The following is a 26,382-nucleotide window of genomic DNA, read 5'->3' as shown; positions in this document are numbered from 1 at the left end:
TAGGACAGTCATAGGGGCGATGGGGCGGAAGGATCTCCGCCGCCTTTTTGGAGAACACGTCTGCATAAGACCAATACTGCTTGGGGAGAGAGGAAAGATCTGCGGGTACCTCTGTAGTAGCAACCTGAACGCACTCCCTCTGACACCTACCCCCACAAGATTCACCCCATCCCAGGATTCTGCCAGAGGACCACTCGATATGAGGAGAGTGGTACCGTAGCCAAGGTATTCCCAACAGGACCTCATCAATTCCCTCAGGAATGACGAGCAGAGATATAATCTCCTGATGAGATGGCGACATGGACAGAGTAAAAGGGATGGTCTGGTGTGTTATCTGTGAGGGCAGTGTCGACCCATTCACCACTCGTACCGTTACTGGTTGAGCTAGCATAACCAGGGGTATTGCGTGACGTTGGGCGAAGGCAGAAGACATAAAATTGCCCTCCGCCCCAGAATCCACGCAGAGCTCTACTGAGTGGGAGAATGAGCCTATAGTAATTGTCCCCTTAAAGGACAATTTAGAGGCAAACGTCGCCGTGTCTAGTGTACCTCCACCTACTACCACTAGACGCTGACGTTTCCTCGACCGCTGAGAACATCTGGTGGCTAGATGTCCTGACTGCTGGCAAACATGACAGACCTTGAGTGCACAAGCGGTCCATGACTTAGATCCCGCTTGTGACACTTCCCTGGCCTCATGTGACTCAGGAACCAGGACCGGAGATTCCAGAGGTTTGGCGAAGCTAGGAGCCAGCTGAAACCTCTGCCTACACTGGGCTCGCTCTAACCTCCGCTCGTTAAAACGGAGGTCAATTCGAGTGGAGACAGTTATTAACTCCTCCAGTGTGGCAGGAATCTCCCTAGTGGCCAGAGCGTCCTTAACGTGGTCAGCCAGGCCCCTCCAAAATATGGGGATAAGAGCTTTATCCGACCAATCCAGCTCAGAAGCTAAAGTGCAGAATTGGACGGCAAAATGACTGACCAAGGACTCACCCTGAGTTAATGCCAGCAGTTGGAGCGCAGTATCATGGGTGACTTGAGGTCCTAAAAAGACCTGTTTCAGAGTGCTCAGAAACAGCGGAGCACTCTGCACCACATGATCGCCACGCTCCCACAGCGGCGTAGCCCATTCCAATGCCCTGTCCGACAAGAGAGACACTATAAATCCCACCTTAGCCCGCTCTGTGGGAAAACGTGCAGCCAGGAGCTCGAGGTGAATAGAGCACTGACTCACAAATCCCCTACAAAATTTGCTATCGCCAGAAAATTTTTCTGGCAGCGGGAGGCGAGAAAATGTCGGAGCAGGGGTGGCAATGGACAGGGTTGCTGCAGCCACGCTAGCAGCCTGTACAGCAACTGCGGTAACATCCACAGCTGAGGTTGCGCTCTCAAGAGCCGCCAACCTACCCTCCAGCTGCTGGATATACTGCAAGGATTGCTGTTTGTCCGTCATTACTAGCCAGACCCTGGCGCTAGTGTAATGTTAGGGCTAGCGGAACGCACCAAATAATGAGACAGATAGAGTATGGTGCGTTCGCAGCCCGGGGTCCACCGTGCAGAGATGGAACCTGCTGCCAAGTAATGACGGACTATATGGCAGTACTCATAAGTATACACACGTGGGTTAGACTTCACCCAGCGTGAAGGAAGCGATCCTGTTGCGTCACAGGATCGCGGTACCGCACATAGAGCGCGAGCAAGTAGTCAGCGAACTCAACCCCAACTAGGATTGAAGTCCGATTAGACCCTTGCTGGCACAACACCGCAACTGGGTGTGTAAGGAAAATAACAATATTTAGGGCACAAGAGTGCATGCGGTGCCGCACTGACGAACGCCACTAACAACCCAGGCTTGGGTAAGGAAAGCACAGAGGAAGTGTACGGCGCCGTACTGGCGGTCACAGCAACTGGACGCTGTAATGTGTGATTTGTGCTGTAGGATAAGTCGGGCGCTAGATAGCAACCATACACCTTCCGCGAACAGACATTCAATAGGGAAGGGGTATCCAAGGACGACTTGCACTCACAACAAACACACGTATGCAAATGTACACTAGCGCATGGCCGTGCGGTCATGCGCAGTTTATATAGTTGCAGCACAGGAAGTGGCCACAGAAACTTTGCCCTTCCAAGACCTGCCAAGAGGACCAATGGAATGTGCTGCAGGGCCTGAGCACATGACCCTCGATCTCCAACGGGAGATCTTGCCCTGGGCATGCTCAGTGTGTGCAGACAAGGACTTAGTCCCAGAGAAGTCTGCTCGCTGCTGACCAGCACTGGCTTTAATGGCAGAAGCTGAAGAAGCAGCAGTAACTCTCTGTACAGAGTGAGACTGAGCAAGACGCTGGGACCGACGTCCCTGCTGAGCAGACTCCACTGCGGCTGGATTAGAATGGGAGACCGCAGCGGAGATGGCTCGAGATTCCCCCTGTTCAGAAGCGGGAACTCGAGACCTAACAACTTGTAATTTCTTTAAGCTTTGTGGGCGTGTCATTTCAACCCTCTATGATGCTGTCCAATCATAAAAAGGCAGTGCCATGTGGTGGAAAAAGTAGACGCCCACACTTGTGACTGAAATGAAATACCTATAGAGATGGTTAGGGCTCTGCCACTGTGATCACCCAAGACTTCATCTGACTCACATGTCCATGCCGATAACCAGAGGTGGACATGACATTGATGCACTTTGTTCAGTCGCACAGGGATCCAAGAGGTAAGGAGGACCACTACTACCTCCAAAACAGGTGGAATTGTGCGTTATGATGAGCTATTGGATTGCAAAGGGCCCATATATTGTTCTTGTAAAGATGTCCTTTTCTGTCTGCGTCCACTTCTGCTGACAAGCCTCCCTCCCTGCACGTAAAGCGCTGAGAGAGGAGGGGGACAGCAGCATCGGAGTGTTGGAGCAGCTGGAAGAGTGCCGGAGCAGCTGGAGACCGAGGACGGCACACGTACTCTGGGTATTACTGTGAGTATTCCCCTATACAAGTGAAATCCGCCATGATAGTAGCTATCCCAATAGTCAGGGTGATGTCTGTTGCATAGGGGAATAAAGCCTGGTGTGATTCTGCTGGCCTAGTTCTGGACAGTGTCATAGAGGGTGGAAAGTAATCGTCCGCAGAGCTGAAAGAAATGAAATTTTCTGATGAATGTTAAGAAAATGTAGCATATGTGGCGTCAGTAATTTTGGTGCCATGTATCTTTACAATGGAGTGAAGAAAAAAAATAATTTTTATCTACAGTCCTGCTAGTATGTGCAAGAATGGACAATTTATAATGTCACAATTTCTGAAAGGTCATCTTAACTCTTATCTCTGCCCTCATGAATGACCTTCTAAGATGATTATCTTGGTAGCAAAATCCCCAGTAAAGAAGACCTGTCACCAGGTCAAGAATGGCCAGGTTTTACTCATACTATTCCCGCTGCTCTCGAGTATTTTTTATTTTTTTTTAAATCCACCAAATGGTTTCAGAGGTATGGGCCTTTTTATTTAGCTCTAATCTTCTTTTCTTCACAAGGGGGAGGTAATAATGAAGAGCAGCCTAGAGACAAGCTCCCGAGAATCATAATTATTGGCTCTAAATAAAAAAGACCTGTGAACCTGTGCTGTATGACGGATTAGTGAAGGAAACAAAAAAATGAATTCTCAGGAGAGTATCAGGAATAAAACAAAAGTGGTCACATTCTTTAATACAGCTGCTATTAATCTGATTTACTGGGCAGGGAGAGTGTTCTGTGCTTATCCCTCCCAGTATCCCAGGCATTGCACTGCACAGTCTGAGAGAGCAGCCAAACTTCAGCGTGACGCAATATAAAAATATGATAAAGTACGTTCAGACTCAGACTAAACCTGGCATTAGGAAAAACACATCTACAGAACAAACTAAACAAGCACATTCTACAAAGACTATAATAACCACTGATCACATGATATAACAGTGTGGATAATTAAAGGGAAACTGTCATCTGATTCATGCTGCTCAAATTGTAGGCAGCATGAACCAGATCCTGAATGCACAATTGCGGCCAGGTACATTTTACTTTGAAATAATCATTTGAGAGCTAGAAAACGTTAAATATCCAGCTGATGGCCATAGCTGGAGACTTGACTTAACCTGGCCCTGCTCCATCTGGCGCCTCCCAGCAATGCTACAGGTGACTAACAGGTCTCTCGCCATTGGAGAGACCTGTTAATTCATTCTATGGGTGATGGGAAGAGCCAGTCTGGACCAGATTAGTTTAGTCTCCGGCTATAGTGCTTTAAATGATATTTTCTCTGACACGCCAGAGCACTTCAGAGTAAAATAAACCGGACTGCAATCATGCTGTCAGGTTTTAATTTATGCTGCCCTGTCATAGAACCTGAATCAGATGACTTGTTCCCTTTAAATGTCCTGCCAGTTTGTCCATCGACTATGAAAAGGGCCAGCTTCTACATCATTTTATTCCAAAATATTATATGTATTTGTTATTCCTTTACCAGGCAAAGGTCCATAATCTCAGTACTAGCTGTAAAAGAGAATTAAAGGGAGTCTGTCAGCCCAGAACAACTCTTCAAACTAACTACAAGCGCTCTGTGCATCATGGTGGGGCCAAACTTTAAAACACACCTTCCCATCTACTTGTTTTACCTCTCCTCCACCTCCACCCCCTATTTTTGATAGACAGCCCTGGTTTTATAGAGCCAGAGAAGGGCAGAGAAAGGGGAAAACAAGTAAATGGGAAGGTGCACTTAAATGTTTGGCCACGCCAATGTGGAACCGATTGCCTGTACATGCTTTGAACTGTCATTTTGTGCTGACAGACTACATTCACATTTCAAGTTAATGGAACTTATCTGCAATACCAAGGACAATCACTAATAAAAGTATAAAGTTATGCTATGTGGAGCAAGCAGAGGCGTAACTATCGTGGTCGGCCCTGCTACCGGGCCAGGCGGGTGAGGATCCCACCGACGCCAGCAAATATACTATATTATACTATGTAGAAGACTATGGGGTACATTATACTATATGGAGGACTATGGGATGTATTATACTATATGGAGAACTATGGGGACACATTACACTATATAGAGGACTATGGGGGGCACATTATACTATAGGAAGGACTATGAGAAGTGCATTATATTATATTTAGAATTATGAAGTTTGCATTATACTGTATGGTGGACTATTGGGGTGCATTATACTATATGGAGGACTACAGGGGCAGCATTATACTATAGGGAAGAGTATGAACTGTGCATTATACTATATGGAGAACTATGGGGAGTGAATTATACTTCTCCTATGGAGCTCCATGACATCTATGTACGCCCTTGATGAGTGTAATGTTTTCTTTTTTCTATACAATAAGAAACAGTGGCAGATACCGGGACGGGGCCCAGGATAAGGGACATGTATATATCCTCCATCCTAGTATATCAGGATATATATATATATACCAGGATGGGGGATGTGTATATATATATATATATATATATATATATATATATATATATAAATCAAGATGGGGGCCCCAATCCAAATTTTGCACCGGGGCACATTAGGCTCTAGTTACATCACTGGGAGCAGTATAACAATGAGTAGCATGGCAGGAACCCTACCTAGTGGTTCCTTCGGATGGCTAATTGGCAGAGAGCTGGATCCCCTACTGAAACAATATTGATGACCTAAGGAAATAACTGACCAAAGAAAAGAGTTGGTGTTTGCCTATTACAACCAATCAGTTTCCGGATTTGATCTTCCCAGTGCCAATTTTAAAATGATCTATTGAGTCTCATTTTTTCTTAAAACACTTCTACTACATGAGACTCCATCTTATTGTACTTGTACACTTTTGTCCTGATCTCCTATAATAACAGAAGATTTTCAGTAATATGTTAGTACACAGTGATATGTGCGGCCTGATCAGCTTACAGCTAGTCTTTGATATTGATAGTGTTATCCATAACTGTATTTTCCGTAGCGCTATAGTCATATTCCCCCTTATGCCGTCGTTGGGGGATAGAGTTCTCTGCTGTGTGACAATGTTAATGCAGATGTTTATATGTAGGTGAGAAAGGTGAACACGGTGACCAAGGAGCTGGTGGGATTCCCGGATTCCCAGGAAAGCCAGGAGAAGCAGGTAATGATAATGAATGATGCACAATTATGTTTGTAGGTTTCTCATTCTACATCTCTTGTAATGAAACTCTGCTCTGCTGACCTCTGTTCATATTGATTCTGCTGAAGGAGAAACAATCTCCTCTGAGATCTGTCAGATACATACATACTGCAGGTAGCAGACAGGCATACACTGATAGTCGCCTGTGTGACTGGAGAGCAAACATGTGCTTCAGCTTAAGAAATGCTGTTTAAATAATTGATTTAACCCATTAGCTGCCAGGGACGGCCCAAAACAGATTGCTACACTTCTTCCCTCCGGCTAAGAATGCGGTGTGTGTTTTCTTGATAACTGTATAGCAATTATAGAAACACAGATGCTGCTGGAGTCTGGTGCTAAATTTTGTGGTGTTTAAATACTTTTTAATTACTACAGTCCTACAGAATGAGCGCACTCATGACTGGTGGAACAGGACGCACTTAATAACATATGCGCTTCATTGCCAAGTGGAACATTCTAATTTGGGAAAGTTATGGTGAATCGATGGAATAAATTCTTGTTTAATGTTGCTAGGAAGAATTGCTTCAAGTTTATGTAGCTGTCGGAAGAAGAAGTAGGCGATGTGTAATTGTATCCAAGCCTTATCAATACAGGCAGAAAATAAGGTCTCTGCTTATCTTTTAATATGGACGACAATGACATCACTGAAAGCTAGTCCCCCAACGTGACCCACTGTAACCATGAGAGAATGATTTATGGCCGGTTTGTCTCGAATGTTGGTATTTTCCTAATGCAATCATTATGACTGAACTGATATCTTATTTCTTAACGGTGCTTCATATTTAAAGAGGATCTGTCACTTGCCATAAATACGTATATATATTGTTATTTTACTTTGTCTAAAGGCGGCTGTTCTTCTAAATCTGGAATCGTTTTTATTGTTCCTGCGTCGCTCTGTTTCTGAGACCTGGCCCTATATTTCTTGTATATAAATTTAGGGTGGATTCTTCAAGTCTTCTATTTGGGAATCTTCTTCTTACAACACCCTCTTGACTATTAAGATCAGCTTTGTATACAACAAGGAGGGTGCCGTATTGCAGGAATGGGGAGATATAGTAACACAAAAAAGCAGCCACAATGGCAGATTCAGGGGAAGAGAAGCATATAGACCAGGTTAAATAACATAAACGGCAAGTGAAATGTCCAATTTATATTACATCTTTTATAAATGGTTGGTGAATATTTATACCAACGAGTGGTCTTCTAAATGGTGGACCCTAAAGCCAGATGACAACAATTAGTTTTAACTGCTGTGGATAAGTGGTTTTGCTGTCTGTCAGCGACTCAGTAAATGAGAACGTCCAGAATGGGATTTAGACATTTAGTTACCAATTGATTTCTACGATGGATCGTCCAACCAGTGGAGCTGCAGCAGTTGGACCCTTGTGTCCGAGCTCTTCCAAGAGTACTGCTTTCTCACAACTTTCACAGGTGAGTAGCTACCGCAGGACAAAAACACGTTATATGGTTAGTACCCTATCTTGTGCTCGTTTGTCCTTCTAGCCTATAAGTAACAATTATTTTTTGCAAATTTTACAATCTTTTTTCTGATATTTTTAAGTCTATAAAGAATATATCAGGAAAATACCTTACATTCAGCTTCATATATTTAGAAAAAAATACACTGACCTCAAAAATATAATGGATATGCTAAAAACAAATAATCATGTTGTTTGACTTTTCAGTATTTTGCTGTAGACTTATGGTATTTATATTTTTACGTTTTTGATTCCTTTCACTCAAAAGAAGCAACTGAAAATGCTGTTTGGCATATGGGTGATACAAATATATTGGGGGAAATAGTGATACAGCTATGTTATACCTAGTACAGGTCCTGAAGGGTCTTGTATTGCCCCTTTGGGCTGTGAAGCATTCATAATAACTGGACATGAGTTATGGGTACAGCCTAGCCAAGCTTGATTGTATGTGTCATTAAAGGACTTTGATTAGAATGGAGAAAAGTTTGGATATACATGCTAGCCTCCATATTCAATCTGTGTATCTATGTACTGACCACCTCACTGGTGGATTGGAAGTTAGCAGACATCTGACCAAAGAGTTGAGTGCCGTACGTATTAGACATTTATGCACATTTTACCTACCTTGCAATCTTGCACGGGGGAAGCAGCATTATTTTTAGTTGCATGCTAAACACATTTTTCTGAGGGCTCTATAACATTATAATTTAGGTATTTTTAACTTTTTTTTTACTGCCTAAGTCCAACAATTTGTGGATGCCAGAATTGTTGATCTTTGCTCTTAGCTGTTAATACAGTTCAGTAACTGCTAATTACATATGTTCCATAAAGTCATTTAGTTCTTAAAACGATCTAATGATATACCTAACTCAGTGCACCTCCTGTGAATTTTCATTATTTTCATTGGAGTAGTAACCACCCATAACAATTTTGCAACTTTTTTAAAGATATGTATAAGACATGTTAATTGCTATAATTGAAAATCCTTTCTTTAGCACCTTAATACAGCATAACATTATTTTAAGTTTAGCAACTTATAAACTACTAGAGATGAAGATTATAACCTGTAGGCTTTTGTATCTTTTTTACACTCAATAAAACTTTAAGGGTGGATACACACACAGTTTTTTTTAATGGGAAATACGCGATATTGAAAAAAAGGATTGGGAAGCCTACACATGACGCCTACAGGATATAATGTCTGCCCATTCTAAATCCATAGGCATTAATGTGGCGTTGGTCTGCCCTTTACAGCTAAAACAGTTTCCACCTTTATTGAGGCTTTCTACAGGATTTTGGATTGTTTATGTAAGAATTTTTGTATATTCATCCAAAAGAACATTTGTGAGGTCATACAATGACGTAGGACAAGAGAGCCTTGCTACCAGTCTCCATTCTAGTTGATCCCAAAGGTTGAAGTTAGAGCTCTCTGCATGCTGGTTATGTTCTGCCACACCAAACCATACCGTTATAGACCTTGTTTTTTTGTATTAGTGCAGTCATGCTTGAACAGAAAAGGGCCTATTCCAAACTGTTTCTACAAAACTGGAAGCTACAATTGTCCACAAATTGTTAGTATACTGAATTAAGATTTCTCTTCACTGAAACTAATAGACCTAGGTAAACCCCTGAAAAACAACCCCATAGTATGATCACTCAACTACCAAACTTTACAATTGGCACAATGCAGCCAGGCAAGCAGCATTCTCCTAGCATAGAGCTGTCCCAGACTTGTCCATCAGCATGATTTATCATTGTACAGAACTTGTTTCCACTGCTCCAGAGTACAGTGGGGGTGCGCTTTACACCACTATATCCAATGCTTGGCATTGTGGTTGGAAAGTTTTCGTGCTGATGTTAATGACACAAAAGGTTTGGGACCCTGAGCTATTGAGTCTAAAGAACGTTGGCAACAAAAACAACTATGTGCCTTAACAATTGACTATTCTGCTTAGTGATCTTCATTTGCGACAGCTGCTGTGGTGCCTAAGTGCCTCTGCTTCCAATAATACCACTTACAACTGATCATGGAATATTTAGAAGGGAATACTTTTCCTGGCCTGACTTGTGGCAGGGGTAGCATCCTATTCCAGTGAGCTCTTTGGAACAACCCATTTTTTCACAAATGTTTGTAAGACTACACGGCTGGATTTTATACACCTGTATCAATGGGACTGAATGAAAAAAAAATGAATTACTTGATCAAAGGCAGAGAATGACTGTTCAAACCAAGTAAAAGCACTTGGTGCATCATGATGTGGGCAATCATTTTGTTACACCTTCCTATTTGCTTGTTTTTCATCTATCTCCACCTTTCTCTGGCCCTATAAAGCCAGAGCTGTCAATCAAAGAAGAGGAGGAAAAACAGGCAGGTGGGAAGGTGTAGTTAAATGGCAATAAGTTTAGCCAAGGTGTGACGATGCGGAATTGCCTCCGGGTAACGAGTAGTATAGTCTACTACTAATATGTGTTGGTGGCCATGAGCTGACTTTACAAAGGGTCCCACCAGATCTATAGTAATCCATTCAAAATGTATCTCTATAATAGGCAGAGGAACCAATGGACTATGGAAACTTATGGTGGGCGTGGTCAGGTGACACTCTGGGCATCACTTCCAATCCTCTGAACCTTGGCATAAATCCTGGTCCAAAAGAACTGTTGATGAATACGCTCTTGTGTCTTATTAACCTTAACCCCTAAGTGACTACCCAGCATGTGTTTGTGGGACATCTTGAGCACTACCCGGCCGTACGACTTGGGCACTATGAGCTATTCCACTCTTCGTCCCTGATTTTGTCACATCGATTCAGCAACTCCTGGTTGACCACCATATGCAGAAAAAACGCATCTTCCCCCGATTTTTGAGCCATCCCATTTACCTCTATCACCCTTTCCCTCTATCACCCATCCCAGGGTGGGATCCTAGAGCTGAGCTGTCCCAAACATTCCCCAGGAGACTTCCAGCTCCGGGATTGATGAGGTCTCCTCAACCTCTCCTGCTAACACCTCTAGTGGAAACCTATCTTTTTACACTCTTTCCCTATGAGGGTGACCCCTGCGACAGGTATCTCTGATCTTTGTGTTCCATGCCTGAACAGACCTTTACACTGGGAAGGTTTATTTTACACTCCCACAGGGACCAGAACAGGGGCATAACGACCCTTGTATATGATTCTCCTCACTGCCTCACAATATACACAAATGAACATCTATGTAATCTAAAGAGAAAATCTGTGAATCATCCCTTATCTAAACATTATGTTATGATTATGAAGCATGGGGTTATGCTCAAGGGCCCAAAACTGTGGGCAATATAAAAAATAGAAAAAAATGCCAAGTAGGCGAATATGTTAAACGTATGTCATGGGTGGAAAGCCGGTGAATTTTTGAATTAGACACATTAAAACCTAAAGTGTTAAGCAGCGAGATTGAGTTGTTTGCCTATCAGTGAATTATCCAAGGATCCAGGTGTGTCTGGATATAAGAGCTATATGAAGGATTAAGATCACCTAATGGATGTTTTCCTGAGGAAGGAAACCGTAGTTACCAAAACATGTTGGATTGACACCTAAATTGCTCCAGGATTTGTGGCAGTAATGTGACATCACACTTCGCTCTACTCCACTAGTTATCGATCTTCTTTGAGCTCCAATGATCAGCACTTCCCTCGGATGCGTACCATTGGCCGAGGTGCCACCATGGACTGGCACATTCAGATCCTGAACTGCTGTTTTGAGAACACTGCCACACCTCACAGTACAGACTACCTACCATACTTTTCAGACAGTAAGACGCGGTTTTTTCCCCCCAAATTTGGGGAGAAAATGGGGGTGTGTCTTATAGTCAGAATGTGCTTACCAGTAGTGTGGCGGCAGCAGGAGTCGGGCGACTCTGTGGAGGTTTGACCCTGCAGGGCAATGATCTCTTTCTAATTCCAGGCTGGTGCAGCAGTATTCAGTGGTGCTCGGTAGAGTGGGGGCTCCACCGACATTTTATGAAAGCCCGGAGCCCCCACACTTCCATTGCTGCAATGCTGTGGCCTCTGGGAAAATGGCGCATGCGCAGATTGAGATCTCGGCAAACATTTTTGAACTCCTATTGATATAGTAGTTAACATAGAAAGTTTTTTTTTATTGTACTAGCAGGATAAAGTTGTATATTGTTAATCTGTGACTTGCATTATACAGGGTTTATTTGCTTATATGGTTTGCAGAAATTCTATTGTCTATTTCCAATAGTTCGAAAATTTACCTTGGTAATATAATTATTCTGATTAGCAACAGGTGGATTTGTCACATATTTTCCTGCTTAAGCAATAGGGAGTTTATAGCGCCATTGTCGACAATACTACCATATATACTCTTGTATAAGCCGAGTTTTTCAGCACATTTTTTTGCAATGAAAATGCCCCCCTCAGCTTACACACGAGTCATTGTCCTAGAAAGACGGTGGGAGAGGGGGAGCGGCAGAGCAGTGGGTCACAGAGGCAGGAGCCGGCGGCTGCAGCTGTAACTGTGCCCACTAGTAATGAGAAATATCCACTGCGCTGGCAGTGAATATTCATTTCTCTTATAGCGTGCACAGTTACAGCCACAGCTGCCGGCTTCCAGCACACATCCTAATTACTTTCCCTGCAGACCCTCGCTGCATCTCCTTCTAGTGCCCGTCTTCCGGACGAGCAATTATGTGTCCCCTGCTCATTAAGGTAATGAATATTCACCCCTCTCCACTCCCACAGGCGTGGAGTAAATTTTCATTACTTTAATGAGTAGGGACACGTGATCGCTCAGCTGGAAGAGCTGCTGGCGCCGGAACAAGATGCAGCAAGGGTGCGCAGAGAAGGTAAGTAGGATGTGTTTTTTATAGAAACCATGCATACAAGGATAGGGGATAAGGAGCCATGCATACAAGGATGGGGATAAGGAGCCATTCATACAAAGAAGGGGAACCATGCATACAAGGATGGGTATTGAGAGCCATGCATACAAGGACAGGGATGGTGAGCCAAGCATACCAGGATAGGGATGGGGATAATGCATAACCCGGCTTATACTCAAGTCAATAAGTTTTCCCAGTTTTTCTTGGCAAAATTAGGTGCCTCGGCTTATACTCAGGTCAACTTATACTCGAGTATATACGGTATATTAATTTATAGGGGTTGTCCACTTTCTCTTTTTTAGTGCAACTTTCCACAAAAAGCCATAAAGTGGCTGCCATAGGAGCAACTTGTGACAGGACCTTCCCATCAGCCTGAGTTAATAGAAAATCAGCTTTCTCACGTGAGGCATTTTATAAATGAAGCAGAGTGATTGACTAGCCCAGTCATATGCTCCTCCACCAGCAATCCCCACCGGCATCCACTAAATGAACAGACGCGCTTGTCAATTTTTGAAGAGTGCACTAACAAGAGAAAGTGGCCAATTCGTTTAAACTTCTCCTTCCTGTCTAATCTGCTTCTGGAATCGATTGAAAAACTTATGTGCCAGAAGGAAAAGAATGCAGAGAATAAGGATATATGAAAGGATTTTACCAGTTATAAATGATTTAGCTATTGAACCCGTTCTATTCCCGGGTGGTGAGCATTTATATTGGTATATGGTCTCCATCCTGGTATGTGCTGCTTCCATCCTGCACCCTAATCTTGTCATGTTTTTTGTGCCTCCATCTTGTCATGTGCTTCTCTCTTCCTTTGCCCTCATCCTGTCATGTGCTTCCTTCCTGTGCCAAAATCCTGTCATGTGGTGCTCCAATACTGCGCACCAATCCTGTCATGTGGTGCTCCCATCCTGCACCCCCATTCTGGTATGTGCTGCCCCATCCTGAGCCCCCATTCTGCAATGTGCTGCTCCCATCCTGCGCCCCATTCTGTAATGTGCTGCCCCCATCCTGCATCCCCATTCTGTCATATGCTGCTCCCATCTTGTGCCCCATCTTGTCATGTGTTGCTCTCATCCTGTGCCCCTATCTTGTCATGGGCTGCTACCATATTGCACCACCATCCTGTCATGTGCTGCCCCCATCCTGTACCCCCATCCTGTCATGTGCTGCTCCCATCTTGCGTCCTCAATCTTGTCATGTGCTGCTCCTATCCTGTGCCCCATCCTATCATGTGCTGCTCCCATCCATATGCCCCGTATGCTACTCTATAAAGGTTGATGGTCCCCATTAGATGCTCCATAGCATAATATGACCCGTATGCTGCTCCATAAAGGTTGATGGCCCCCAAAAGATGCTCCATACCATAATATGCCCTGTATACTGCTCAATAAAGGTTGATGGCTCCCATAAGATGCTACATAGCATAATATGCCCCATATGCTGCTGCGATTAAAAAAAATGATATACTCACCTCTCGTTGCTGGGCGATGAGTGCCTGGGGCCTGAGCAGGCGGGGCAGCGGCACGCTATGGGGGTCAGGTTCCAGAGTTGCCACTGGCTCAGGCCCCCAGCACTTGCGATATTCACCTGTCCCTGTTCCACCGCCACGCGCCGCTCTGTCTTCCGGGTCCTCTGGCTGTGACTGTTCAGTCAAGGGGCGCGCACTAAACACGTCATCGCGCCCTCTGACCTGAACATCACAGCCAGAGGACGTGGAAGACAGAGCCCGGTGGTGGAATGGGGACAGGTGAATATCACATACTCAACCTCCTGGCACGTCCCTGCTTCTCCGTCGGAGATCGCGGTATGCGATCAGTTCTTACACATACCACAATCTCCTGGGCCACAATTCTCATCCCCGGATGCATCACTCTGTGGGGTCCAGACTACACAGGCGCTTGTGCAGTCTATAAAGGCTTCGGACAGAGTGACGCTCCCAGAGTTATATTATAGATATCGCAAAATGTTAGTGTGTCACAAAAAGTCAGGAAACCTGTAAAGCAGCTTACAGATTTTTTTCTATGGAGGAGCTGTAAGAAGAACTCTAATCCCAAAATATTTGGTAGATGCATTATTGGCCTAAGTGGCAAACATTTTATCAAATAGGGGCTCATTTATATACAGTATACTGCCTGCAAGATCTCCGAGTAAGAGGAATATTAGCTGTGCCATATCCATCAAAGTGCAGCATCAATGGGAACCCTACACAATAATTTGATAATGGCATGCCATTTGGCAGCACGCCTGTTTTAAAACTTTACCCCAATGTATATAACAATAGGATAGCACTTTATACTGACATATTGTAACATACTGTACATTTATAATTGTATTAACCTCATGGCCTCTTTAGCTGAGCAAGCACTCTGGAAATTCAGCAAGACCACCAGGGAAATAAAGGGTCTGTGAAATGGATCCAGAAAGATTATACCATTTGTTACATATCTATTAAGGTTACAGTTAGAAATAGAAGCCACAATTCCAGGGTGAACAGTCTTTCACTTCAGTCCAGATTTAAAGCATTACTGATAAATAGAATAAAATCAATATGGTATGTACTAGAAATGAAAAATGGCTGTGTCAATATGAGTATCATATTTATTATGATTTTAAATCAGGAAACCTACTTGTGGAGAGTGTCAAACCAGTCTAAGGAGACTTATAGAGCATGTAATACTGGAAAATTAAATATGCAAATATCCTCTTCAGAGAGAAAGAGTACAGGAACTCTAGTGCCACCTATTGGGGGTAGCAATCCTAAAAGTCCATATTGTCCCCTCAACAAGTTTTGACACCTGACTTACAGTGTGTGGTTTGACTTTTTATTCTATTTGGAGACCACATGTTTGGGGTGTTTGCCCTCAATGGGGCAAAGCTGGGGATCTGAATTGGATAAGTAATTTATAGAGACCCTTGTCAGATTCCTCTCTCTTAGCTAAATCAGACCTCCTGGTTTGTACTGATGAGGGTCAAACATCCTGAAACAAGTTTCTGCAAGTGCCTCTTGGATTTTTATGCTAAGCCATGTTGCAAGGCTCATTAAAGGATCAGCATTAACATTTAGGATTGTCAGCCCCAATAGGCATAACTAAAGTTCTAGTCCTCTTCACAAGGAGAAATGTTTTTCCTTAGACCCTCAGTTAATGGCTTCTCACTTAGCCAAATCAGGCCTCCTGTTTTGCAGTAATGTTGGGCACATACTGAAAACACGGGTATTACATACCTGGTAGTGTGTTTTTTCATGAGACATGACGGCACCATGAGAGAGGGGATCCGCCCATCAAGGACAGGAAACCTTCAAGATAAAAGGGGCGGCTCCTCTCTCCACATCAGTTGTTTTACAGAGTACGAGAGGAACTCCGCTGGTTAGTGTACACATAAATAACACATCCTATACGGTTCTATTCACCGATACCCCAGGGAGTGTATAATACAAATAATGCTAATAATGCACCCAACTAATGACGTGATCAAAAGGGTGGGAATATAAGGGTGCCGTCATGTCTCATGAAAAAACACATTACCAGGTATGTAATACCCGTGTTTTTCCATCATACATGACGGCACCACGAGAGAGTTACAGAGATTTGTATTCTCTTCTAGGGAGGGATCACTGCTTGTAACACTCTTCTCCCAAAAGTGAGATCAGAGGTAGCAGATAGGTCTAGTCTATAATGTTTAAAAAATGTAGACGGAGAGGACCAAGTGGCCGCCTTACAGATTTGGTCGATGGTAGCATCTGCTCTCTCCGCCCACGACGTCGCCATGGCCCTCGTGGAGTGGGCTTTCAGACCCTGTGGAACAACCCTGCCTGCACTACTATATGCTAGAATAATGGCCTCTCTCACCCATCTAGTTAGAGTCTGTTTTGAGGCTTTAAGGCCCTTCCTTGACCCCTGGAGCGAAACAAAGCCCTCTGTTTCTTCCAGGATTTAGTCACCTCTAGATACTGTAGAATACATCTCCTAACGTCTAGGCAATGGAGTCTCTCCTCTTTTTTGTTACTGGGATTGGGACAGAAAGAGGGTAGGGTTATATCCTGAGCTCTATGGAATCTCGATACCACTTTGGGGAGATATGCCGGATCTAATTTTAATACAACCCTATCGTCCATGAGTTGTGTGTAAGGGGGGTCAGCTGACAACGCGTGTAAATCCCCCACCCTATGGGCCGACGTAAGTGCCACTAACAAAGCTGTTTTTAATGTTAGTATTTTATCAGAAGTTGTATTTAACGGCTCAAAGGGGCTTTCCGTCAGGGCAGTTAACACTAGATTTAGATCCCATGGTGGAGGAGTAGGAGATGGGACAGAGTCAGCTCTACTACAGGCTCGGATAAACCTCACCACCCACCTATTACTTGCCAGGTCACAGTTGAATAGGGCTGCTAAGGCTGAAATGTGTACTTTGAGGGTACTAACAGCTAACCCCAGATCTAAGCCCTTCTGCAGGAACTCCAGTATTCCCACTATCGGGACCTCCTCTTCCCGTATTGGCCCTGAGCTGGACAGGAATTTCTTCCATATCCTCCCATAGATCTTGGTCGTTACTGGTTTTCTGCTGCTGAGCAAGGTGGATATTAACCCAGCTGAGAACCCTTCTTTCTCTAGTAACGACCGCTCAAATGCCAGGCTGTCAAATGAAGCCCGGAGTTCTGCGGGTGGTTGAAGGGACCCTGAGTTAGAAGGTCCTGGTCTTCCGGGAGAACCCACGGGTCCGTCACTGACATCACTCTCAGCCAGTAAAACCATGGTCTTTTCGGCCAGGAGGGCGCTATCACGATCACTCTGGCCTTGTCTTCCCTGATCTTCCTCAGAACCACTGGGATTAGACATATTGGTGGGAAGGCATACAGGAGTCCAGACGTCCATTCTATGCTGAAGGCGTCTACTGCCAACGGCCTGTCTGTAGGGTCCAGGGAGCAGAACTTTTGGACTTTGTTGACTTTTGAGGCAAAGAGGTCCACCCTGGGTTTTCCCCACATGTGCACTATCCGTTGAAAAACGGAATTTTTTAAGGACCATTCCCCTTGCCTCAAGTGGTTCCTGCTTAGAAAGTCTGCCTTTATGTTGTCCACACCTCGGATATGCATGGCCGATAATGACAGGAAGTGCCTTTCGGCTAGAGACATGAGTCTTGTGGTTATGTGCATCAGTGCCCGAGAGCGGGTGCCTCCCTGGTGGTTCACATATGCGACCGCTGTTCGGTTGTCCGATAGGACTCTCACATGATGCCCTGCCAAGTGTGGAGGTAATCTCTCTAGCGCCCTTTCTATTTCTAGGAGCTCCCACTCGTTTGAGGATAGATCTTTCTCCTCTTGAGCCCAGGGGTCTTGGACCCATAGTGTGTCTGAGTGAGCTCCCCATCCCCATGGACTGGCGTCCATTGTGATTACCATGGAGGCTGTGAATGTCCAGGGAACTCCTCTGGGGGATGACTCTATCTGTAACCACCATTTGAGAGATTGGAGCACAGAGAGTGGGAGAGTGAGCTTCTGCTCTAACTGTCCCTGAAGTTCTCGGTCGTTCTGCAGCACACACCATTGCAGTTCTCTTGCATGGAACTGGGCCCATTTTACTGCCGGTATGCAGGAGGTTAGGGAGCCCAACACCGACATGGCCCTTCTTAAAGTCATTTCCGTTTTTTTTTAATGTGGCCATAATCATCTGTTTGATCTTTTCTTCTTTTTCTACTGGGAGGCGACACTCCTGTGCCACGGAGTCTACCGTTATCCCCAGGAAATTCTGGATCATTGCCGGCTCTAGCTTGGACTTCTTCAGATTTAGTTGCCATCCCAGTGTCTGAAGAGTGTCCATCACTATCCTGACCTGCTCCTGACAGTGAGAAAAGTTCTTTCCCACTATCAGGAAGTCGTCCAAATAGGGAATTATTAGAGTGTCTTTTTCCATGAGATGTGCTGTGACCTCTGCAATCAGCTTCGTAAATACGCGTGGGGCGGTTGCTATCCCAAAGGGCAGAGCCCTGTACTGGAAGTGACACAGCTGGGACCCCATCTGAACTGCCACTCTGAGGAACTGACGATCTTGTTGTCTGATTGGGACGTGATAATAAGCGTCCTTGAGGTCGAGGACGGACATGTAGCATTGGGGATAGAGAAGTTTCACCGCCGATTTTATGGTTTCTATCTTGAATGATGGTACTACAAGAAATTTGTTGAGGCCTTTTAGATTTATAATTGTCCTCCAAGAGTTGTCCGGTTTTTTTTATGAGAAAAAGAGGGGAATAAAATCCTTCCCTCCTTTCGTCTATAGGAACTTCTTCCAAGACGTGCTTGTCTAGGAGTGATGTTACTTCCCCCTCCAGACTGTCTTGCTTCTCTTGGGAGGACTGTACCGGGGTCTGCATATACCTTCTTGGAGGCCAGTGGTGAAACTTTAGTCTTAGGCCTGATCCTACGATCTGCCGGATCCATATGCTGGAGGAGATCCTCTCCCAGGCTGGAAGGAAGTGAGAGAGCCTCCCTCCCACCTGAGAAGGACCGTCACTGGGAGGGTTTTTTGGTGTCTCTGGGGGACTTGCCGAAATAGAAGCCCTTTCCTCCCCTGGGTCGCTTGTCCAGGTTGCTTCTGTCTCGGTCCCTGTTCTGCTGTCTTCGGAATCTTTGGCCTCTCCGAAAGGAGCGACGAAAGGGCTGAAACGGCTGTCTTGGAAAGTTCTTCTTTTTATCACCGGCCTTCTCCAGTACCTCATCTAATGCCAGTCCGAACAGGAAGTTTCCCTCACAAGGCAAAGAACAAAGCTTCATTTTGGCCTGAGTGTCCCCTGGCCAGCATTTAAGCCATACGGCACGGCGTCCAGTGTTAGCTAACGCTGCTGATTTTGCTGCCAGCCTAGCAGAGTCTGCTGATGCTTCAGCCAGAAACATAGCCACTGCCCTCATAGTTGGAAGTGACTTTAGAATAGCTTCCCTGGGAGCTTTTTGCTCCACCTGTTCCTCCAGGTTGTCTATCCAGATCTTAAGGGATCTGGCGACACAAGTGGCCGCGATAGCTGGCCTTAGTGCTCCCGCTGAGGCTTCCCAAGCTGTCTTCAGGGAACTGTCCACCTTCCTGTCCAGAGGTTCTTTTAGAGAACCTAGGTCCTCGAACGGCAGGGAAGACTTCCTGGCCACTTTTGAGACCGCCACATCGATTTTTGGGGCTCTGTCCCAAGATGAGGATGCTTCCTCTTCAAAGGGATACCTTCTTTTTAGGGAGGTATTTATTTGGGACCTCTTTTCCGGCCTTTGCCATTCCCTTTTGATTAGTTCTTGAATTTGATCGTTAACAGGGAATGATCTCCGTTTCTTCTTTTGTAGGCCTCTGAACATGAGTTCTTGGGCTGTCTTTTTGGCCTTCTCCTCTACCAGCCCCATGGTAGAGCGAACAGCTTTAATAAGTTTATCTGTAGCCTCTGCTGGAAAGGTGTCTTCCTCCTCAGAGCTACTATCAGAACAGCGGGCCGTATCAGAATCCTGCTCTGACCCCGAGGAATCCCTTTGGGATGCTATAGAGGGGCTGGATCCGTCCCTAGATCTGGCATCTGTGTCAGGTGTCTGTAATGCTCTTACGGACTTAGAGACTTCGGACTGGATCAGAGATCTTAGGCTATCCGTAAAGGAGGGTGTTTCCTCCGCCACAGTCTGGTTAATACAGTCCTGACACAGTCTTTTACCCCAAGATGACATTAAAGGCTTTTTACATAAGGGACATTCTCTATTTTTAGTCTTCGCCTTATACTTTTTGGGGACCTCCTATACTCCACCCCGCAATGTATGTAAGAAAAGAGGGGAGAGACGGAGATAAGAGAAGAGAAAAGAACAGACATTAGCGTACTGGACTTTCTCGTAGTTCACTCACCACTCGGACGTTTTCAAAGTACGGGTACCGGATCCGGAGGTTGGCTGGTTTTCTCCGTGTCTCCCAATGAGACTAGGGACCCCTCCTTGTTTCGCCGATCCGTCCGTATACTGTCCGAGCGGCTTTTGCTGCTGACATGGCGGGTCTGGCTCTTTTCGCTTGAGCGAAACCGCCTCTCCTGCACCTCTTGCTGTGGTATCAAATGCTCTGGCGAGAAACTCTCCATTATACACACCAGCACACAAGAGTAGTCACCTTCAGCCTGCCTGGCTTTAGTGACACATGGCAGCACTTCTAGCTCGTTTAAATAGAGTCCCTTTTTTTTTTTTTTTTTTTTTAAAGGAACCACCTGGTTGATCCTGCCTTACTGGTCGCTTCAGTGATCAGGTGTACCATCGCACCTGTCATGAATGATTACCTGGCTGATCGTGCCTGCACCACTTCCGGTGCTCCTATATGCAATCAATCACCTGGTTGATCCTGCCATCGCTAGCGCAACGCCTGCGCTGTAAAAACATGCCCAAGCGCGCACCTGGCAACCACATCCGGTGCGCGCTTTAATATCCACCATTTACCTGGTTGATCCTGCCTCTGTCAGAGCAGCGCGTGCGCACCCGGCCTCACTACTGATGCGCGCTGCTGTACTATGCTCCAGGCGCGCATCCGGTCACCACTTCCGGTGCGCGCCGCCTTTTTGGGTCCCCCCGGAGCCATGCTCCTGCACGAGGGTTCCCGCTGCCGCCGGCTTCAGCGCCTGTGCGCGCTTTACCTCCAGGCGCGCACCCGGCTCTGCTTGCGGTGCGTGCCGAAGAATCTGACCCCCCCCTGCTGCGCACATACCTCCCCGGATACCTGGTGTCAGCTGGAGGGAGGCTTCCGGGAGTATCCACGCCACAACGTCAGGCAGCGCCTCTTCACTCTGCTTCAAACCTCTGCCTCAGGTACCGTCAAGGAGGAGGGGGAAGGGGGGAGACCTGCACTCGACAGGGAGGGCCACCAAACCTCCGAGGAGCTTACCTCGCCCGGGCACCGATGTGCCTCACGGGCTGCATGGCCACCTTTGGTCAACGGGGGGGCACCATAAAGTGACCCCCGTGGACAGGCAGGATTTCCGCTCGACAGGGGGGAACGCGCCTGGGGGCCCCGTGGAGTATCTTCACCCGGGCGTTCGCCTCGCGGGCTGTGGCCATGCTTCGCTCAGGGGGGGCATGATATACATTGACCCCCGAGGCGACTACGGGTACCTGGTGACGGGTGCAGCAGACAGCGTCCGCCCAAATCCACCCCACCCAGGCCCCGGCATCCTCTTCTGTCTTCAGATCACTTCCATCTTGAGGGTTCCCCGTCAAGGACAGGAAACCAACTGATGTGGAGAGAGGAGCCGCCCCTTTTATCTTGAAGGTTTCCTGTCCTTGATGGGCGGATCCCCTCTCTCCTGGTGCCGTCATGTATTATGGAAAAAAGATGTGTCTGTAAACTAAATGTCTGGTTTGGCTGTTTATCTTAAGTCACATAGCAAAGTTCCTTAAAGCATTAATATTGACTTTTAGGATTGCTACCCACAATAGGTGGAACTAGAGTTTCAGTCCACTTCCTCTCTGAAGAGGATACGTGCAAATCAGGTAAGACATGGGGCTTACTGCCTATTCTTATTGATTTACCCAAAAGCACAAGTATTTATTTGATATTTCCCATCTATTGAACTTCATAGTAATAAAACAATTAACATTAGCTTTTTGATTTTTTTAGGTGAGATTGGACCTAAAGGCGAAAAAGGAAACCTTGGACTTGCTGGTATGAAAGGACAAAAAGGAAACAAAGGCGACATATGTGAAAATGGCACAAAAGGGGACAGAGGAGAAAAAGGAGAGCAGGGCTTAAATGGCATTGACGGGGAAAAGGGAGACAGGGGTGAAATGGGGGATATAGGTGAGAAGGGTAATCATGGAGAAACAGGAGAAAAAGGAGAAATAGGGGAAACTGGAGAAAGGGGCTTAAAAGGAGACAAAGGCATTAAGGGTGATGCTGGGCTAAATGGCATGAATGGTTTTCAAGGAGAAATTGGAGAAAAGGGAGAACTAGGACAAAAGGGGGATAAAGGTGAAATTGGCCCTCCTGGTTTAATAGGCTCGCCAGGTCCAAAGGGAAATTTTGGCTTGAAAGGGGTTAGAGGCCTACCAGGGAAAAAAGGATCCAGAGGCCTCAAAGGATCTAAAGGAGAAAATCATAAACCCACAAGATCTGCTTTCACTGTAGGTCTATCAAAACCTTTCCCTGCCCCTAACGCTCCAGTTAAGTTTGATAGAATATTGTACAATGAACAAGATGAATACAACCCTACAACTGGTAAATTTAACTGTACAGTCTCTGGAACCTATGTGTTTGCATTCCACGTGACGGTCAGGGGACGGCCAGCGAGGATTAGTATTGTTGCCCAAAATAAAAAGATGTTTAAGAGCCGTGAAACACTCTATGGCCAGGAGATAGACCAGGCCTCAGCGATGCTGGTCCTGAAGTTAAATGTTGGGGACCAGGTTTGGTTAGAGGTTTCCCGAGATTGGAATGGTATTTATGTGAGTAATGATGATGACAGCATATTTACAGGATTTCTGCTATATCCAGATGACACTGTTGAAACACAATTAACATAATCTGATTAAACATTATCAGAATAAGAATTATAATCAGGCGCATGTTCTTGGATACATTTTAGTTTCATTTAATTTAAATAATTTCCTAATATCTAAATTTAACGTTGATTTCTTATGACCCAATAATTAATTATGGAAATTCAAAACATTCCCTTCTCTGTATTAGGGATACAAATCTTAAGCATCCATTGAATCATCAACATATATCCTGTGCGCTTTTCAGTTTTATTTTCCAATCAAGTAAATCTGCTGTGAATAGAACAAATGTATAGCTGTAAATATATTTTCTCAATTTCTCAAATTCTATATACAACTAAATATATTGGAACAATAAAGTATTGGAAAGAAGTGTAAGAACATTTGTCATTCATTACCAATTAAAATATTAATGAATTATTATCACTTACTATCAACTCATATAGCACCTGTGTGTTGTATAAAGGGCTTTTTGCCATTTATAAAGGGGGAGATTCTCATGCTACTAAATTATAATGGACATAACATAGGTCGCCAGCACCCAGGGCAATGAAAGCATTTTACCACATTACCACTCTGCGAGTCCCTTCTACTAGTCCTGTATTTTAACTCCTTATTCGCCAAGGACAAGTATTGTAAAGTACAAATGTAATTAAGAGAAGGCTAAGCTAGCTCACATTTCTGTACTTTGTTTGTCTGCTCTTTTCAGAGAAAGCAACAAAATTAATGTGCAACTGTATCAATTTGTATCAGTTATGTAAATGGAAGCAGCGAGCCCAATTATTATAGAGTCCATTTGGGTTCCTTTTTATGCCAGTCTTTAGAATGGATAAAACAGTTCTACATGAGGGTCTTTTTTTCAGTTCTAAAAACAAACACAAAATGGAATCCAGAAGGAAAGATGGGCCACTTCTACTTTCATTATGAACAGATCATTTTTGCACATAAATATCATTTGTCTCTTCCTCTATGTTGAACAGACAAATAGATTATCAGCTCTGCCTCCTGCCCAACACCTATCTACCCATATTTCTAACCAGCCTGTCTGCATATGTTGCTATACTAAGACAAGCGAATATTGGCTGCATTTGATGCTAATTCTCAGTGTGCCTTGGGTTTATTACCACGACTGAGTATAGTGCCTTGGCGGATTATAATGAGGGCAGTCTGGGCTTCTGCCCGGGCCTGAGGCTCTGGTGGGACCCATGACCAAATTGTCCTCATTATGATATTTTTTGCACCACCATAGATGACGCTTATTGCCAGTAGGGAAGGTGCCTGTGTCTCTGCTGCCGGCAATAGAGAGACGGAGCGTAGCTGCAACCCATCGCCTTCTCTATGACTCAGCCAGGACAAATATGTCATTGTGTGGTTGTGCTGTTTACCATGTTAGCGTGAAGAAGAGTAAGGAGCAGAGCTGCAAAAGATCGTCAAGGGAGGTGAGTTATTCATGCATCGGGGTGGGGATGCCTGAGAGCACAGTATGTTATAATGAATTGGGATGGGTGAGAGCATAGCATATTATGGATTGGGGTGGGGGATAGGTGAGAATATTTTACATTAAATGAATTTAGGGCGAGGGTGTAAAAGAGGAAATTGCATACTGAACTGGGGGTATGAAATTACAATGAATTTAGGCGTATTTTGTTATAATTAATTGGTTGGTATGTAGTTTTAAGTTTAGGGTATGTAAGTAGAATCAGTTGGGAGACGACATGTAATTATAATGAATTTGGGGGCATGAGGAGCTCAGTGGGGGGTTGAAGAAACAGGAGAGTGACTGGTAATAAATTGGTGGAAAGAGCACAGGGCCTAATTCATTTATATTTTTATTGGGTGGGGAAAAGTGACTACTTATTTGGAAAGCCATACAGTTTGGTTGATTTATTTGTGCATTTTTTGTAATATTACATTACTCTGTTTTATTGATTTGATTGTTATATTCAACCCTGTATGTCTTACTTGATTAGATTGGGTATTGGCACTGTACCTTGTATCACACCCATTGTTTCTATTATATCTTGTATATGTCCTCACCTCATGTCCTAATGATTACATAGATAATTATAGTTAGTGGGGGGCACAGTGGTGGTTTATTTATTTATACTTTGAATGGTGGGTTGCACAATGGATAAATATATGTTAATGGTGGGTGCATGTCTGCATTCATCAGTGTGGGGGATTCTTTTTTCAGGAAACAAATATATACAGTATATATATATCAGCTTTAGGATCTTGACAAGAAGGTTTGGCAAGAAAGAGAAGAAACAAAGAAAATGTCTGTAATCAGACAAGACACCAGCCGTAAGTTACTGACTGCAAATATTTATTCATGGCAGACCATAATCATTGTCCTCGGCACTGTGAATCCTGTTTACAGAGGACGATGATCTTTGTGCTGCACAAAAATTCATTTCACCTAATGAATAAGAGCTTTGCTTATTCATCGGGTGATCGGCAGCCTGTTCACACTGAAAGGATATATCATAAGAATGCTTCATAAATGATTACGACTATCTTTCAGTGCAAATGCAGCTTTATTTGCGGAGAATTGATGAGAGTAATACTTTTACGTGTAAAATATACTCCCTTATTATGTAAGGTGCCGACCCTTAAGGTACCTTCACATTAAGCGACGCTGCAGCGATACCGACAACGATCCGGATCGCTGCAGCGTCGCTGTTTGGTCGCTGGAGAGCTGTCACACAGACCGCTCTCCAGCGACCAACGATGTCGGTAACCAGGGTAAACATCGGGTAACTAAGCGCAGGGCCGCGCTTAGTAACCCGATGTTTACCCTGGTTACCATCCTAAAAGTAAAAAAAACAAACACTACATACTTACCTACCGCTGTCTGTCCTCCAGCGCTGTGCTCTGCTCTCCTCCTGTACTGTCTGTGTGAGCACAGCGGCCGGAAAGCAGAGCGGTGACGTCACCGCTCTGCTTTCCGGCTGACCGACGCTCACAGCCAGTACAGGAGGAGAGCAGAGCACAGCGCCGGGGACAGACAGCGGTAGGTAAGTATGTACTGTTTGTTTTTTTTTACTTTTAGGATGGTAACCAGGGTAAACATCGGGTTACTAAACGCGGCCCTGCGCTTAGTTACCCGATGTTTACCCTGGTTACCAGTGAACACATCGCTGGATCGGTGTCACACACGCCGATCCAGCGATGTCAGCAGGAGTCCAGCGACGAAATAAAGTTCTGGACTTTATTCAGCGACCAACGATCTCCCAGCAGGGGCCTGATCGTTGGTCGCTGTCACACATAACGATTTCATTAACGATATCGTTGCTACGTCACAAAAAGCAGCGATATCGTTAACAATATCGTTATGTGTGAAGGTACCTTTAGTTTTTAAGTTATTTTCTT

General features: G+C 44.9%; 1 protein-coding gene across 1 annotated transcript in view; it reads left to right on the top strand.

The window, feature by feature from the left end:
• OTOL1 (otolin 1) overlaps positions 1–23,386 on the top strand; it is an 84,926-nt gene extending 61,540 nt beyond the window's left edge. Inside the window, exons 4-5 of the mRNA XM_069727399.1 lie at positions 6,059–6,130; positions 22,133–23,386. Of these exons, the coding sequence (XP_069583500.1) occupies positions 6,059–6,130; positions 22,133–23,034 (974 nt within the window). The 3' untranslated portion in view covers positions 23,035–23,386. The remainder of the gene's footprint in view (positions 1–6,058; positions 6,131–22,132) is intronic.
• The last annotated feature ends 2,996 nt before the right edge of the window (positions 23,387–26,382 follow it).

Source organism: Ranitomeya imitator, chromosome 5 (assembly GCF_032444005.1).
Source record: "Ranitomeya imitator isolate aRanImi1 chromosome 5, aRanImi1.pri, whole genome shotgun sequence".
Taxonomy (NCBI): Eukaryota; Metazoa; Chordata; class Amphibia; order Anura; family Dendrobatidae; genus Ranitomeya; species Ranitomeya imitator.
The sequence above is the reverse complement of the archived record's forward strand: the minus strand, read 5'-3'. Positions and strand labels throughout refer to the sequence as shown.